This window comes from Platalea leucorodia (genome assembly GCF_965183815.1).
Source record: "Platalea leucorodia genome assembly, chromosome: 3".
NCBI classification, from domain to species: Eukaryota; Metazoa; Chordata; class Aves; order Pelecaniformes; family Threskiornithidae; genus Platalea; species Platalea leucorodia.
In genome coordinates, this window is record NC_138825.1 from 13,859,409 (window position 1) to 13,875,866 (window position 16,458).

General features: G+C 42.5%; 1 protein-coding gene across 7 annotated transcripts in view; it reads right to left on the reverse strand.

Moving 5' to 3' along the window:
• MRPS5 (mitochondrial ribosomal protein S5) overlaps positions 1-15,709 on the reverse strand; it is a 74,804-nt gene extending 59,095 nt beyond the window's left edge. For 2 of the 7 annotated variants that reach the window (XM_082306656.1, XM_082306651.1), the window contains exons 1-2: positions 15,623-15,709; positions 4,702-4,839 (exon numbers count right to left, since the gene is read on the reverse strand). In XM_082306656.1, the coding sequence (XP_082162782.1) occupies positions 4,702-4,839; positions 15,623-15,692 (208 nt within the window). In that variant the 5' untranslated portion in view covers positions 15,693-15,709. Of the gene's footprint in view, positions 1-3,013; positions 3,231-4,701; positions 4,840-15,178; positions 15,250-15,337; positions 15,359-15,566 lie in introns of those variants that run through there. The other 5 variants (XM_082306652.1, XM_082306653.1, XM_082306657.1 and 2 more) reach the window with 5 other exon arrangements.
• Positions 15,710-16,458: the final 749 nt, after the last annotated feature.

Consider the following 16,458-nt stretch of genomic DNA (forward strand, 5'->3'; position numbering starts at 1 on the left):
CCGTATCTCACTTTTTCCTCTTCTACAGGTCAGACAGATACATACTTCTTCCATTAAGCGTACAGCACTTTCTATCAATGTTTCTCAACAACTGAAGCTTAAGCATCTGTTCAGAACGTCTGGATTGGTGGGATTTCCCAGCCTGTGTGCCTGCACATAAGAGCACATAAACGAACTGAGAGGTAAGGAAAACAGATCTGCCCTGTCCTCTCAGACAAAAGCTGGACTGAAACAGGCACAAGCAAGACATTATCTGCAAATACGAGGTCTATTGAGACACACTGAAAAAGGAGGTAAGACTTTTCAGAGGAAATTATTTTTTAAAAATGATCTGAAAAACCTCAGGCCCTTCCACATCTCTAAATAAGCATGTGAAATTGTTAAGTAAATGGAAACTGAACTGCTTCCCACAGTGGGGAGGGTGGAAAGGGGAAAGGAGGGAGGGACAGAAGCTAAGCCTGCAATAACAAGATCATTTTAAATTACTTCATTACAAACTCACTGAAACATGTCATCAGACAAGAATAAACCCCTGTGTATGTTTCTGTTAGAGTTGCAGGAGACAACTATCTGGGTAAGGATCACAGACTGCATAGGATAATTGCTATTCTTTCTACTTCAATGAGTTAAATTGTTTTTAATAATTAAGTTGAAGGTACAGATGACCCTAACAAGAGCATATTAATTTTTAAAAGTATGAAAGAAAAGAAGTAAACCTTCACTAATGAGACAGAAAAGTATAGTTACCTTTCTCAGTCACAAAGGACTGTCATTTGGTTGACATTACACTTGAAAATTGTTTCATATAAAATGGTCACATCTGCATTTTTAATCAGATAATCATAGAATGGTTTGGGTTGGAAGGGACCTTAAAGATCATCTGGTTCCAACCCCCCTATCATGCACAGGGACACCTTCCACTAGACCACGTTGCTCAAAGCCCCATCCAGCCTGGCCTTGAACACTTCCAGGGATGGGGCATCCACCAATGCTGTAACTGCAACCTGTTCCAGTGCCTCACCACCCTCAGGGTGAAGACTTTCTTCCTTATACCTATTCCAAACCTACCCTCTTTCAGTTTAAAGCCATTACCCCTTGTCCTATCATTATGAGCCCTTGTAAAAAGTCCCTCTCCAGCTTTCTTGTAGTCACCCTTCAGGTACTGGAAGGCTGCTATAGGGTCTCCCTGGAGCCTTCCCTTCTCGAGGCTGAACAACCCCAACTCTCTCAGCCTGTCTTCATAGGAGAGGTGCTCCAGCCCACTGATCATCTTCGTGGCCCTCTGGATTCGCTCCAACAGGTCCATGTTGGGGGCCCCAACGCTGAATGCAGTACTCCAGGTGGAGTCTCACCAGAGCAGAGTAGAGGGGCAGAATCACCTCCCTCGACCTGCTGGCCACGCTTCTTTTGATGCAGCCCAGGATACAGTTGGTTTTCTTGGCTGCAAGTGCACGTTGCCGGCTCACGTCCAGTTTTTCATCCATCAGTACCCCCAAGTCCTTCTCCTCAGGGCTGCTCTCAATCCATTCTCCGCCCAGCCTGTGTTTGTGCTTGGGATTGCCCCAACCCATGTGCAGGACCTTGCACTTGGCCTTGTTGAACTTCATGAAGTTCACACGGGCCCACCTCTCCAGCCTGTCAAGGTCCCTCTGGATGGCATCCCTACCCTCCAGCATGTCAACCACACCACACAGCTTGGTGTCATCCGCAAACTTGCTGAGGGTGCACTCAATCCCACCACCCGTGTCACCAACAAAGATGTTAAACACCGGTCCCAATACCGACCCCTGAGGAATGCCACTCATCACTGATCTCCACTTGGACATTGAGCCATTGACCGCAAATCTCTGAGCGTGACCATCCAACCAATTCCTTATCCACCGAGTGGTCCATCCATCAAATCCACGCCTCTCCAATTTAGAGACAAGGATGTCATGCGGGACAGTGTCGAATGCTTTGCACAAGTCCAGGCAGATGACATCTGTTGCTCTTCCCTTATCCACCAACACTATATCCCTGACATAGAAGGCCACCAAATTCATCAGGCATGATTTGTCCTTAGCGAAGCCATGCTGGCTGCCATCAATCACTTCCTTATTTCTATGTGCCTTAGCATAGTTTCCAGGAGAATCTGCTCCAAGATCTTCCTGGGCACAGAGGTGAGGCTGACTGGCCCGTAGTTCCCCAGGTTTTCATAGAACCATAGAATCATAGAATGCTTTGGGATGGAAGGGACCTTTAAAGGTCATCTAGTCCATCCCCCGTTTCTATTTTTCCCTTTTTAAAAATGGGGGTTATGTTTCCCCTTTTCCAGTCAGTGGGAACTTCACCGGACTGCCACAACTTCTCAAATATAATGGATAGTGGCTTAGCAACTTCATCTGCCAGTTCCCTCGGGACCTGCAGATGCATCTCATCAGGTCCCAGGGACTTGTTAATTTTCAGGTTCCTTAGATGGTCTCAAACCTGATCTTCTCCTACAGTGTCCAGCTCCTCATTCTCCCAGTCCCTGCCTTTACATTCTGCAACTTAGGAGGTGTGGCTAGAGCACTTGCCAGTGAAGACTGAGGCAAATAAGTCATTGAGTACCTCAGCCTTCTCCATATCCTGGGTAACCAGGTCTCCAGTTTCCTTCTGGAGAGGGCCCACATTTTCCCTAGTCTTCCTTTTATCACTGACATACTTACAGAAGTTTTTTCTATTGCCCTTGACATTCCTGGCCAGATTTAGTTCTATCAGGGCTTTCGCTTTCCTAACCTGATCCCTGGCTGTTTGGACAATTTCTCTGTATTTCTCCCAGGCTGCCTGTCCTTGCTTGCATCCTCTGTAGGCTGCCTGAAAAGTCTGAGCTTGTCCAAGAGCTCCTTGTTCATCAGTGCGGGCCTCCTGGGGTTTTTGCCTGACTTCCTCTTTGTTGGAATGTATTGCTCCCGAGCTTGCAGGTTATCCTTGAATATTAACCAGCTTTCTTGGGCCCCTCTTCCCTCCAGGGCTGTATCCCATGGTACTCTACCAAGCAGATCCCTGAAGAGGCCAAAGTCTGCTCTCCTGAAGTCCCCGGTAGTGAGCTTGCTGCACGCCCTCCTTGGTGCCCTAAGGATCCTGAACTCCACCATTTCATGGTCGCTGCAGCCAAGGCTGCCCTTGAGCTTCACATTCCCCACCAGCCCCTTCTTGTTGGTGAGAACAAGGTCCAGCATAATGTTACCACTTCTGAAGCAACTGCACTGCTAGAGGATATGAGTGATTTACACTGTTAATATCTACTTCATTTGAATTTTGAGGATTTTATTTTTGACTTCTGTAAGAGAAATTGTTCTTAGAATAACTGTACTTTGAAATATAAAACCTTCAGTTTTCCAAATCTGATGGCTACTGTCTCTGCTGAACAAATAAACAAGCTACACTTGAATTCTTCCAAGTTGTTACATCTTATAAATTAAGCCAATATTTTTAGGTAGTTTGCCTAAATAGAACTTGCTTAAAATTTTATTAAGTCAAACAATGGGGATGCCATCACAACAAACATTTCTAATCCAGTCATCTAACAAGACAGCTGGCAAAATTCCTCGTAAAACAGACCTCATCTAGACTTTGTGAATATGAACGTAAGCATAATTAAGGAAACATCTAACCTAAAAATTGTAATCACATTGCAATCACTTGCAGTGCTATATTTTAAATTTAAGATAAACAAAATAACAACAGTGCTAAGCTTCTTACATATTCTTATCTTGTGACTGCTTGGGTGCCTAAGAAAAAGTACTAAATGAATTTTTCCTGCAGTTGGCATCCTTAGAAAACCTTTACCAGGCAGAGCCTCTTGTTCACACTGCAGCCTTTTGCAGGTCTTTTAAGACCTCTCTACCTCAGTTGTTTGAAATCAGCCAACAGTCACAGTTTACTGGGTAAGACAGACAGCCAGCATGACTGCTTAAACCCCATTTCCTGAGCAAATGTAAAGAAAGCAAATACAGTACTCTCCCACTCTAATGTTGAGAAGAATAGGAATTCTATGGATTATAAACAGTCAAAGAACTTTGACACTCAAACTGCTGCAGTTACCTCCTCCAGATACTACATTCTTACTATTCCTTCTTTTGCCCTATGGGATAGGATAAGGAACAGGTGGAATGGCCCCTCAGCTATCTCAGTTCACAGTTACAGAGTAAATTTAAACAGCCATCATTTCTCAATTATGTTATGCATGTGTGTAATTCCTTTCAGGACTGGAGGAAAATACTGCAGCTGACCAGACAATTAGCAGGACATTATCAACAGGTTTTGTTTAACACATTATTGCATTTTAGCTATTTCACTTTTGAGACAGCACAGCTTGAATAGTACGTCTTGCCTGCGGCTCAAAAATCATTTGGAAAATAAACACACAATTTATATCTTCAATAAAGGACTAGGAAACAGAGGGGAAGGTGTTTCCCCCTTCCATCTAATGACATATACTAGATGGATTCACTGTGACATAAGTCACACCCTTGCTTGCTATTAAAAGATAATAAACTGACCTTGTGCATGCACTTCTGCCAATAGCTGTAGTTGCAACTCTAGTCTTAAGAGATATGTAACTAGAGTAACAAAAAGTTACTATACATAGATTTTCATGACTGTATCTCTCCAAAGCAAATTTTTCTTTCCTTTTTCTGTTTACTACAGATAATAATTTTAATTCAACTCGAGACTTACACGTATTGAAGAAACTGCTTTTTCTGCATTGCTCGATGGTCACATTCCAGGGGGCAGAGATGGAACATCGTGTCTGGAAAGCATGTGCCAGGCTAGAATACGAACAGCAACTCCCTTTCACTGCCACAGAAGCAAACCCTGAGAAGACAGAAAGGTGTTTATACACAGCACATTTTCTTCTTTAGAACAGCATTTCCTACAAATATACACACCAGAAGAAAAAACACTAATATTTACTCATACAGCTTAGTTTCCAAAGGGAATCAGACTTGAACATTCTATCTTGAAGCGTAAAGCAAGTTGCAAAAGGGTGGGGGAAATATTGCAATAGGAAATGTCACAAAGAGAAGGCTAGAAGGCTTCTAACATATTGCTGTTACAGTAAGAATGCATGCTCAAAAAGTAGAAATATTGTTCTAGCAGCAAAACATGCAATAATGTTCCCAGACACAAACAAAGGTAGTAAATAAATACATCATTAAATACTATGTGCTATGAAAACCAAATCCGAAATCGGTCCAGTAATCCTGTTCAGTATCTTCATTAATGGTCTGGATGGTGGGGCAGAGTGTACCCTCAGCAAGTTTGCTGATGATACAAAACTGGGAGGAGTGCCTGATACACCACAGGGTCATGCTGCCATCCAGAGGGACCTTGACAGGCTGGAGAAATGGGCTGACAGGAACCTCATTAAGTGCCACAAGGGCAAGTGCAAAGTCTTGCACCCAGGGAGGCAGCCACCAATACGCCCTGCAGGCTGAATGGCTGGAAAGCAGCTTAGCAGATCCTGGTGGCCACCAAATTGCCCATGAGCCAGCAATGTGGCCTTGCAGCAAAAAAGGCCAACAGCATCCTGGTCTGCGTTAGGAGGACTGCTGCCAGTGGGTTGAGGGAGGTGATCCTTCCCCTCTAAGCACTGGTGAGACACACCTGGAGCACTGTGTCCAGTTCTGGGCTCCTCAGTACAAGAGAGACGTGGACATGCTGGAGAATTGGACATTAGGAAAAGGTAAGAGGGTGGTCAGTCACTTGAACAGGCTCCCCACAGAAGTGTTCATGGCACCAAGCCTGTCAAGAGTTCAAGGAGTGTCTGGGTGATGCTTAGTCATATAGTTTAGTTTTAGGTAGTGCTGTGAGAAGCAGGGAGCTGGACTCAATGATCCTTATGGGTCCCTTCCAACTTCAAATATTCTATGATTCTATGAGAAAGTCCAGCGACGGGCCACAAAGATGATTAAGGGACTAGAGCATTTCTCATAAGAGGAGAGGCAGAGAACTGAGACTGTTTAGGCTGGAGAAAAGCAGGCTCAGGAGGGATCTTACCTATGTATATAAATATCTGAAGGGAAGGTATAAAGAAGTCTAAGCCAGGCTCTTCTCATTGGTGCCCAGTGACAGGACAAGAGGCAATGGGCATAAATTTGAAAACACAAAATTCCATCTGAACATAAGAAAACATTTTTTTTTTTTGACTCTCAACTGAACATGGTCCCGGGTAATCTACTCTAGTTGACCTTGCTCTGAGCAGGGAAGGTGAACTAGATCTCCAGAGGCTTCCAACCTCAACTATTCTGTGATTCTGCAAAATCGTGAACCTGACTTACTCTGGCATCCTGAAAGGAGAATGTACCTCCAGAAGTACCTTCTCCATGGCTCTCCAGATTTGATTATTACAAAGCTAGCCAATTACACATGCTCTTATCATCTCCAGAACAGGTTACTTTAGAATAGCGTACATGGTGGTGCATTTTCTGCCAGGTGGCTCAACTAACACAAATGTTATTATTCTATTAGCCAAAGGGAGCATGGTATAACTGCTAAGACTCAGGTGTTCACCTACAACAATGAAAGCAAGATATACTTTCATTTATTGACCAGCACAGAGAGGTGGTTCTTCAGAAGTAAGGAATCTATATTTTTTCCTACTTACATAATCAAACAAGCCAAACAGCTTGATTAATCAATCAATCAATTGGCTTAATCAATCAAACCAAACAAATGATTCATAGAATCATTAAGGTTGGAAAGGACCTCTGAGATCATCGAGTCCAACCGTTAATCTAACTGCCTGGTCCACCTCTAAACCATGTTCCTAAGCACCACATTCACATGTTTTTTGAGTACTTCCAGGGACTGTGATTGTACCACTTCCCCGGGCAGCCTGTTTCAATGCCTAATCACTCTCTCCGTGAAGAAATTTTTCCTAATATCTAATCTAAATCTCCCCTGGCATGACTTGAGGCCACTTCCTCTCATCCTATTGCTTGTTACTTGGGAGAAGAGACCGACCCCCACCTCACCACAACCTCCTTTCAGGTAGTTGTACAGAGCAATAACGTCTCCCCTCAGCCTCCTCTTCTCCAGACTAAACAGCCCCAGCTCCCTCAGCCACTCCTCACAAGACTTGTGCTCTAGACCCTTCACCAGCTTCGTTGCCCTTCTCTGGACACGCTCCAGCACCTCAATGTCCTTCTTGTAGTGAGGGGCCCAAAACTGAACAGAGTACTCGAGGTGCGGCCTCACCAGTGCCGAGTACAGGGGCACTATCACCTCCCTGGTCCTGCTGGCCACACTATTCCTGGTACAAGCCAGGATGCCATTGGCCCTCTTGGCCACCTGAGCACACTGCTGGCTCATGTTCAGGCAGCTGTCAACCAACACCCCCAGGTCCTTTTCCGCCAGACAGCTCTCCAGCCACTCTTCCCCAAGCCTGCAGCATTGCATGGGGTTGTTGTGACCCAAGTGCAGGACCCGGCACTTAGCCTTGTTGAATCTCATACAGTTGGCCTAAGCCCATCGATCCAGCCTGTCCAGATCCCTCTGTAGGGCCTTCCTACCCTCCAGCAGATCAACACTTCCACCCAACTTCAACAAACTAAAAAGGGCTATACTGACTTGAAATCAACTACTCAACATGTTATTCAGAAAATGATAATAAAATTTTAAAAAATTTAAAAATCTACTTCTCCCTAAACCACATTTACATTCAAACTTTTCAGATAGATTTTAAAAGCAGAAAATAAGTATGACTTTTGTCCTGTTCTGTTACCATCCAGTATCAATAAAACAACAATCCATTTTTTGAAGTCAGGACAATAGGTCCTTCTAGGCAAATAACAATCTGTTCAGTTAACTGGGGTAATGCAGCAGGAAGTTCTAAAAAATTCCTCTCAAAGTAGTCTTAAAATGTAAATTTATCGTCATTTACTCCTATGAAAGTTAAAGTTGACAATAAAACTCTGTTATGAAAATTTTGTGAAAAACTATTAATTTTCCAAAATAAAAAGCAGTCTAGAAACAAAAAAGCAAAAAATAGGAATAGAAGATTCTTAAATATCTGGTTAAATTCACAGAGAAAGCAGAACATATCACTGAGTCATAATATGAGACACATACAAACAATACACTAGTCACTACTCAAACACTTCCTTTCACTTCAAACTGCTACTGAACTAGCAGTCACTCCTAATATGAACTACATAAACAATGTTTATGATAACTCTATAAGCACACACAATTTTTGAGCTGTTTTGTGTTTTTAATAAGCATTTAAAGACAAACTGTTAATCTACAAGATTAAATTAACAGTTCATCTGAGAATAATTTTCACAAAAATTACATGAGGTATTAATCTATTTTTTGGAATGGCATGCAATTAAAGAAGTTGTTTTTTAAAAAATAACATCATGTATCTACAACTAACTTGAAATTGCACTGTGCAGCAGTATTTATAATTTCCCATGTTGCACTCTTTAATTGCCTACATCTGGAAATTGCTTCAAAATAACTTGCAAAATCTAATGCCATCTTCTTCACCCACTTACAAATTTTGTCATACCTCAAACATGACTTGAAGTGGCACACTTTTCCCTGCTTCACATACTTCCTGTTGGTCTACAAATGATATTTTCACATACATAAGCACATCTACTGATAATTTCCTTGAACAAGCTTCTTTTAATACAAAGACTTAATAACTCCTAGTTCTTAACACCTTTTTGAGAAAAATGACAAAAAAAAATCTGGACATTTATGAACAGATGCATTGGTTCAAGCTACTGGCCTAAGCAGCTCAGTATTCCGCCGCTGTAAGCATTATAAACAGCTGCCTGGGGAAGAGTAAAAAGTGAGTGAATATGTACAATACTGTCCTTCTTGGTATTTTCTCAGTCTCTGACTACTTTCAGTACAAGTGATTTCCTCAGAACCATGTAGACACCTTGCATCCACAACACTCCTTGGTAAGGAGTTCCACACATCTACTACTCACCACATAATGAACCAGATGCTTTTTATTATTATTTTCAGCCTGTCTTTTATTAGCTCCATGTCCTACTTGTCAGATTGGAAGAGAAAGTCCATTCCTTTCCCCTCCACATGTGATCTAGAAGATTTCTCTCATACTTCCCCAGGAAGCCTTTTCCAGGCTGAGAAGACCCAGCCTACTCAGCTGTTGCTATGGTATTTCTGGTGACCCTACTCCCCTTTGCATCACTCTTCTCTGGTTGTGATTCAGTCTTTTCGATATGAAGGGATTTAGAACTTCATCACTTTATATTTAACTACACTGTAATTCATTAACCATTTTATTGCCCATTCACTCAATCTTTGGTAACTCTCCAGTCAGTCTTTTTTTTCTACTTTAAATAACTTAGTACCACCACCAAAATTAATTACCTTGCAGCTCAACCCCTTTTCAAGTGAGCTTATGAACATGCTAACCAGTACAGATGTTTATGGAACTCCACTGGTGATCTTCCTCTGACAGAAGAGCTCCAACACTCTTCCCTACCTTTCAGCGAATTATTTAAACACGCCAGAACCTCCTCTCATCTCCCACATCCGCTGAACTTAAAAATCTGTGGTGAGGGACTCTGCTAAAAGCTGTTTGGAAATCATGCATGTAGTATATTAACTAGATCACTGTTATTCTACTGAGTCTCTCAGAAAAACCAACAAACACGGCCAAGCTCTAAGAGATTTGCAAGGCTGAATTTTCCATTACTAAAGGCATGCATAATCTTTTTATTGACATTTATTCTGCAAGCTTTTTTTAAAAGATTGGTGCCACATTTACCACCTTCCATTCCTCAGGTACCAAAGCAATTTCAAAGTGAAGGTTACACACTCTTACTAGTAATTAATCTTTTTCAGCCTGGAGTTCTCTTCGAATTCTTTTGTGAATAGTTTCTGATTCTGCTAATGATCATCCTGTAGATTTGTCTCATAACCTCTTTCACAGTTATTTTAATTTCAGAAATATCCGCTAACTCTCACCACCATCACCACCAAGGGGTACCAATCTCTCTTGTTTCTTATTCCAGTGAACAATGATGCAAAGAATTAATTTAGCTTCCCTGCCTTGCCATCTCTGAGTGCTTCTCTTACATCCTGTTTGTTAAACTGGCTCTACAGACATTCACATTGAGTTATTTATTGGAGCAACACTTTATGAGCTAAAATGAGATAAATAACTGGTCAACATTCAGAACATCAGGAACAACACTAATTGTCTGGGCCAGGCTCAAATGTACATTAAAACATTACAGTGAGAAAGTCATTGCTTGCTTTGAATTGGTTGTCTGCACTTCTGGAGTGGAGGTGTTGGTTTCTTTCACAGTTCTGTAATAAAAAAGCATATTCCAAATTCTCTGCCTAAGAAACAATACATTCATTTGGAAAACAAAACGTAAGAGCATCAGACAGTCTACTTCATTCTCAAAAATATTTGCAAAGCAATTTGATTTTGGTTGTTTGTTTTACTCCTACTTTCATTAGCAAAAAAAAGTTCCATAATCTAAATACCATCTCCTTCTGAAATGATGATGGAAATTTGAAAAAAGTCTATAAAGACGCAATAAAGTTAGGACAAAATGACAAGTAAGAATAATCAAGAGACAGTGGAATCAGATGAGTAACTGCTGCAGAAATAAAATTTTGACAGAATGGCTGGGGCACAGAAGAGGAAAAGTCAAATGTCAGAAAAAGAAGCCATCAAATGAACACTGGTATGATAGATTAAGGTCAGAAGACCTTCGACTTCTCTCAAGAAGTCTGGCAATCCAAAGTAATTTTTAAAAAGTACTATAACATTCAACTATTAAAATTCATAAGAGAAGTTGTTAAAGCCCAGGGTGAGATCCTGGCTTCAGTGAAACCAGTGACAAATCTCCTATTTTCTCTAAGGATTCAATCTTTTTTAAAGTGAGAGCAATTTATACTTTTAAGACTGGCAGCAAGAGAATACCAGTTCTGAGCTGGCAATCAAAATTATATGTCCAGGAAAGCCCAGGGGCTGTGTTGACCATATCCTGGACAGTGGGAGATGAGACTGTTTTGGTCTCTGAATTGCAGCAGGACAAAAGAGGGAGGAGGAAGATGTGGCAAAAAAAACCCCAAACCCACATGATTCCCAAAGTCTGAAACACTAAGTGCTGGTATTTAATAAAGTATACGCACACACTTCTTGTACACATACTGCTACCAAGGGAATAGACTCTTTGAAAGGAGAGCAAAGAATAAGAATATTTATGGAATGCAAACCATTTGAAATGTCACATTGCAATAAAACAGCATCTTGACATGTATGTACAGCTAATGCATCATATCCTCCATCCCCTATACATCCTCCAAACATTCGAGATAGGATTTTTATATGAAATCTAAAATGTCGCCTACAATAAGCTATTCAAAACTGAATCGTTTGTAAAAGCAAGACAGGTCATAAATGCTGGACTGATGTCTTGCCACCAGCAAAAGACACATCAACAAAGCAGGAGAAAAAAAAAAAAAAGCATGCTAACCATATATAAATTGTGCTCTTCGCCAGCATAAAATTAACTCCTTGGTGATACTTACTTCCCTGCTATAAACATTACAGTTAAAACCCTGCACTGACTTTTAAATGTCTTTCACTGGCTAAATACAAAATTTTATACAAGTATAAATATACATATATTCAGCACTAAAAATTCACTTAACAAAACCACTATAAAACCATTTCATTCTTCTCACAAGATGCAACAGAAGACTGAATCTCAAGATAGCTGGAAAAGTAAACCTAACAGGTTAACAGTCTTATTTCTGCAAACTTTAAATCCCTAACAGTTTTCTTTCTAACACTCACCCCAGTTCATATACAAGTCTACTACTTTACTGTACCCATTTCATTATAACTTTCCTAACCTTTATTTCAGTTACGTACTGGTTTAATATGCCACCTTTAGGAGATTTATGTGCAGGCTGCAGCATCTGTCACCACACACAATGCCCAAAACTGGCCTGCATTGCCATTTGCTTGCTATATCACCTCACATTCTGAAAGACAGCAAGCATTCTGAACATCCACATATTTACGTTACTAGCGAATGCAGTGTTCAGCAAGCCTAAGCGCTATTATTTTTTAAGCAATTGGTAACAATTTAATAATCCCCTCTACTCCTGTAATTATTTTTCACATGAATTAAACACTGAAAACTTTTCTTACTCAGTTCCGTACCTGAGAGAAAGAAACACTACATGAAGTTGGTTTCAGCAGTGAGAACTGTATTGTAAAAAAAATTTTAAAAAGAGCCACCAAGATGCTTATTGTGGGGGTATAATTAGAATTCTGGAAAAACTGCCCAAGTATTGTTCCAGACATACACATGGGAGGCTCTAGGCTGAAATAATCACGACATTCTCAAGAGGTTTATGTACAAGAAAACAGAGATGTTCTGATTAAATTCCAAATTGCAGGTCTGAAGATACCAAGCACTATTAACTTAGCCTCCAATGGGCAATGAAGTTTTTGGGGTTTTTTTGCTTGGTTTTTGTGTTTAACATTTTGCTTGCTGCTTTTTATTCAAATTAAACTGTTATGCATAGAAATAACACATTCATACAAACAATTGTAACAGGGAAGACACTTCAGAATCGTTACTGCTTTTTTCATATCATAAGTGCTCAAGAAAGGCTCAAGTAGTAATGAAATCTTTGCACTGATACAAACTGCTTTTTAAAAAACCCTCCAGCTACCTTGGAAAAATTTGGATGCGAAGAACTCAATTTCTCAAGCTAAAAACCATGCATTTAAAATCACAGCACATGGAAAGGGTCATTATCTACCTGGGCTAAGCATGGAACACAAAGGTAATCAAATCAGAAAGAGTCACACCTGAAAAGACACAGACTATTTTAATAAATTATTTAGGAGCAGTTGCAGCATTTTACTTTTCCTGGTCTACTTGCAGGAAATATTTTTTTTTTAGGATATATTCTGTGACTAGACAGTGAAAATGTTTCCCTCCACCAAGGAAACACCACTGGCCTACTTTCAAACCTCCCTGAATGCTCAGAATTTAATTGCAGTTTGGCTACAGAATGGGCATCACTTCATCATAGATTGCCCTGAGGAAGAAAAGAGACCAGAAATTCATTAACTACTTACATTTTTTCTTTTTAGGAGTGGAGGCAAGGAAGTTTTTAGAGGACTGTAGAAGCTAGAAAAAGCTAGAGAACTTTATTTTGGCTTAGACTGTGGGAAAGAAAGAAGAGATGTCTTCTGCTGAAAGCAAAAAACATGCCCAGCTTCCAGGTGTTCTGATACCAAGCTCGAATATACTTTTACCAATGTAATCTGGCCTTTCTTCCCACATCAGTCGCCAGCTTTCCCTGGAGAACACACAGGCATTAATGTAGTTCGTAATTACTTTTGCCTAGAAGTTAAGTGCATACAAGCTACCTAGGTTGTATAAAGGATTCTGAGACAGGTTCACCAAGATTTATTAGCAGGGTGCGTAGGTGATGACATACAACTCTAATGATGGAAGTCACTTTGGAGGAAAAGTGTAAACAAAAGGAGAGAGAAAGACATAACATGTGTCCCAAGGCAGTCTCCAGTGCTGCAGATGATTTCCCCCCCGTAAGAATTTCCCACAGTAAGTATATACTTTTCATCAGGACCCTTTTAGACTCCTCAATGGATACAAGCAGGCTGGCTGGCACACTATGAAAGCATGCCATGGCATCCCCTAATGAATCCAAAACCTACAACCCAGAGGAAAGCAAAGGGAAGAAGAGAAGTTTTTCCTGCTCCTGACAGTTGCTACCCAGGAGAACCCACCAAACACTACTGGGATTCACAGCTGCAATGCCATAAGGACAACAGCATGAGAACAAGGGGTGAAAGGGGATAAAACTGCTGAAAGGCATGCAGTTGCAAATGGAGGGCACTTAGGAATACAAAAGGCTAAGGTACCCCTGGCACTGCAATAACTACACCTATACTGCCTTAAGTTTGTGTCAAAACCTCAGTGGTATTCACTGCTTAAAAACACCGTATAATGAAAAGACTTTAATTTTCTCTTATGAGAAGGATGCAAGTCAAAACAAAAAATCTATATCAAAATTAACTATATATTCAGAAAATACCACCCAGCAGAAGTTTTCAGTTATACATTATTATTCCTCATATATCAAAATACAATTTTCCCAATTTTCTAACCACAATTTTTGAAAGACAGATCCAATGTGAACTGTGATCCTCAGCAAAGAAAATATATGTGCCCTCCCTTCCTCCTAAGTATACTTTAACCTCTACTGGGAAAAATAATGCATTTCAGTTTTGAAAAGTGACTGCAGAGGACTAAAATCCAGAAAGAAACGGCTGCTGAACAATTAGAGAAGTCTAGAAAACAAACTTAGATTCCTATCAATTAAAAATGTCCAGGAAGACATAAGAGGAGAAAGGTAGAAAGAAAGGGAAGAAAACAATATTTGAACTAAAAAGCAAACCACCTCATTCCATTACCTTAAGGCATGTATTACTGCCCAAGTTACTCTGATGGGATAACAGATGACTGATACAGGTTTCCAGAGGCACAGCTGGCCTGCCCCAAATTCTAACAATGAGTGAGATCTGCATGCCTAACACCCATTTATGATTTGAAATACGTTTACTGCACATGCAGAAAGAAATACGGAAACTGCTAAGTAGTGACAACAGCAACCTTGTCCACTGATGACAATGCAAGTGTAAAGCTAGTTATTTCATAAGGTATTTATCACACCTCCTGTCCTGGAGAAGAACATCACATGCAAGAGCAACTAGGTTCACGCTACGTAGCAAAATACAGGCTTTAAAAAAAAATAACATTTGTTTAGAAAGTCCTATTAGATATAAAGAAGGGATAACGATATAAGTCCCACTTAGATATAAAACAATTCATATCTAGCTCTTGCAGGACCCAGAGTGATTGAACAGACAAGGGAATGTATGCAACTGTAGTGTGCTCTGATCCATGCACATACAGAGCAGCTCCTGCTTGTGTTGTTTTCAAGTTAATCACCAGCCATTTAATATTGTGCCACAGTAACCATTGTTAAGTCTCACAAATAGAGCCGAGTCCAACAAGCAACAAAGTCTTTTTTCCACACTGGAATTAACACAATGGAGGAAAAATCAGTGCAAGGGCTTATAAAATACAAATATACATACATATAAACATCCACATATGACAACGACCAGCCGCCTCCGAAGCACAGACACACTCTTGATCTCCCTCTGTCCCCCAGCAGCACTGCCGGTGTAACCCCAGAGCAGGCAGTCAGCAGGCCACAAGGGGAATAGGTTGCGCTTACCACCAAGAGCTCTTACCAGGTCATGACCTGATCTACGGGAACGCGGCAGGGACGCAGCATACCCACCTTCCGCGCTCCCGTGCATGCACAGGTATGTATATAAGTGCACCCCCAACCCGCCCCCGACTGCGGGGAGCCGCTCGGGGCCCTGCCCCCCGTGGCGACTGCCCCCCGTGGCGACTGCCCCCCGTGGCGACTGCCCGGACCGGCCCGTTGCCACGGGAGACGGGCCCGCGAGCGATTACCGCTTCCCCTCCCCTCCCCGGGGAGGCGTCCCAGGCACGATGCCGTCCCTCATCACCTCGCCACGCTACTCGGAAGGCACCATAGGTGCACGCGCGACCGACCGCCGCCACCACCGCCGCCGCCATACTGGCCCCTTCCCGCGCTCCCGGCCACCGTACTTAGCTGCCCCGCGTACTGCCTGATGAGAAAGCGAGAGACCAGCCCGGGGGAAAACTAGGGCGGAGCGGCGCAAACCAACGGCTGACACTCGGCTGGAGCCTTACTGAAAAGCTCCCACCTCCCCGGCCCCTTCCCGCGAGCAGCTGCACAGTCAGCGGTCCAACAGGCAAGCGGCTGAACAGCCCCACATCAGAGGCCCGTCCCAGGACCCCAACGGTCGCCGAGGCACCGCCCGACGTTGGCGTGGGACTGCCCCCACCCAAGGGCGGGGCGGGGCCGGGCGGTGGCGGCCCTCGCTGCCGGGAGGGCAGCGGTGGGCGTGGGTCAGGGATGCAGCTGGGGCCTCACCGGGGCGGTGCTGTGCTGGGCCTGGTGCCGGGCTCTGCCCAAAACCAAAGCTCGCATGAAGAGGGCGGCAGCTGTGCCTGGAGCTCGTGCGGCTTTCCTAGGAGTTATGATCCCTTTTCCGGTGGTTGCATTCCCCTTTCGCACACCTGAGGTGCAGTGGGCTGTGCAGTGCTTCTAGTGGATGGGGGCTCGGTTAGATGAGGTGTCTCCTTCACAGACAGCTTTTTCCTAGCGGCTCCGCGTTGCTGGTCAGAGCGGCAGCCAAGTATCCTTGCTCTTCTGTGAATGCTGGTGGCCATTTGATCCAACAGGGTAGGTGAGCTCCAGCAGAAGCTGTTTCCTGCACAGATGAACTTTGCCTGTGGCTTAGAAGGCTCCCCTGCG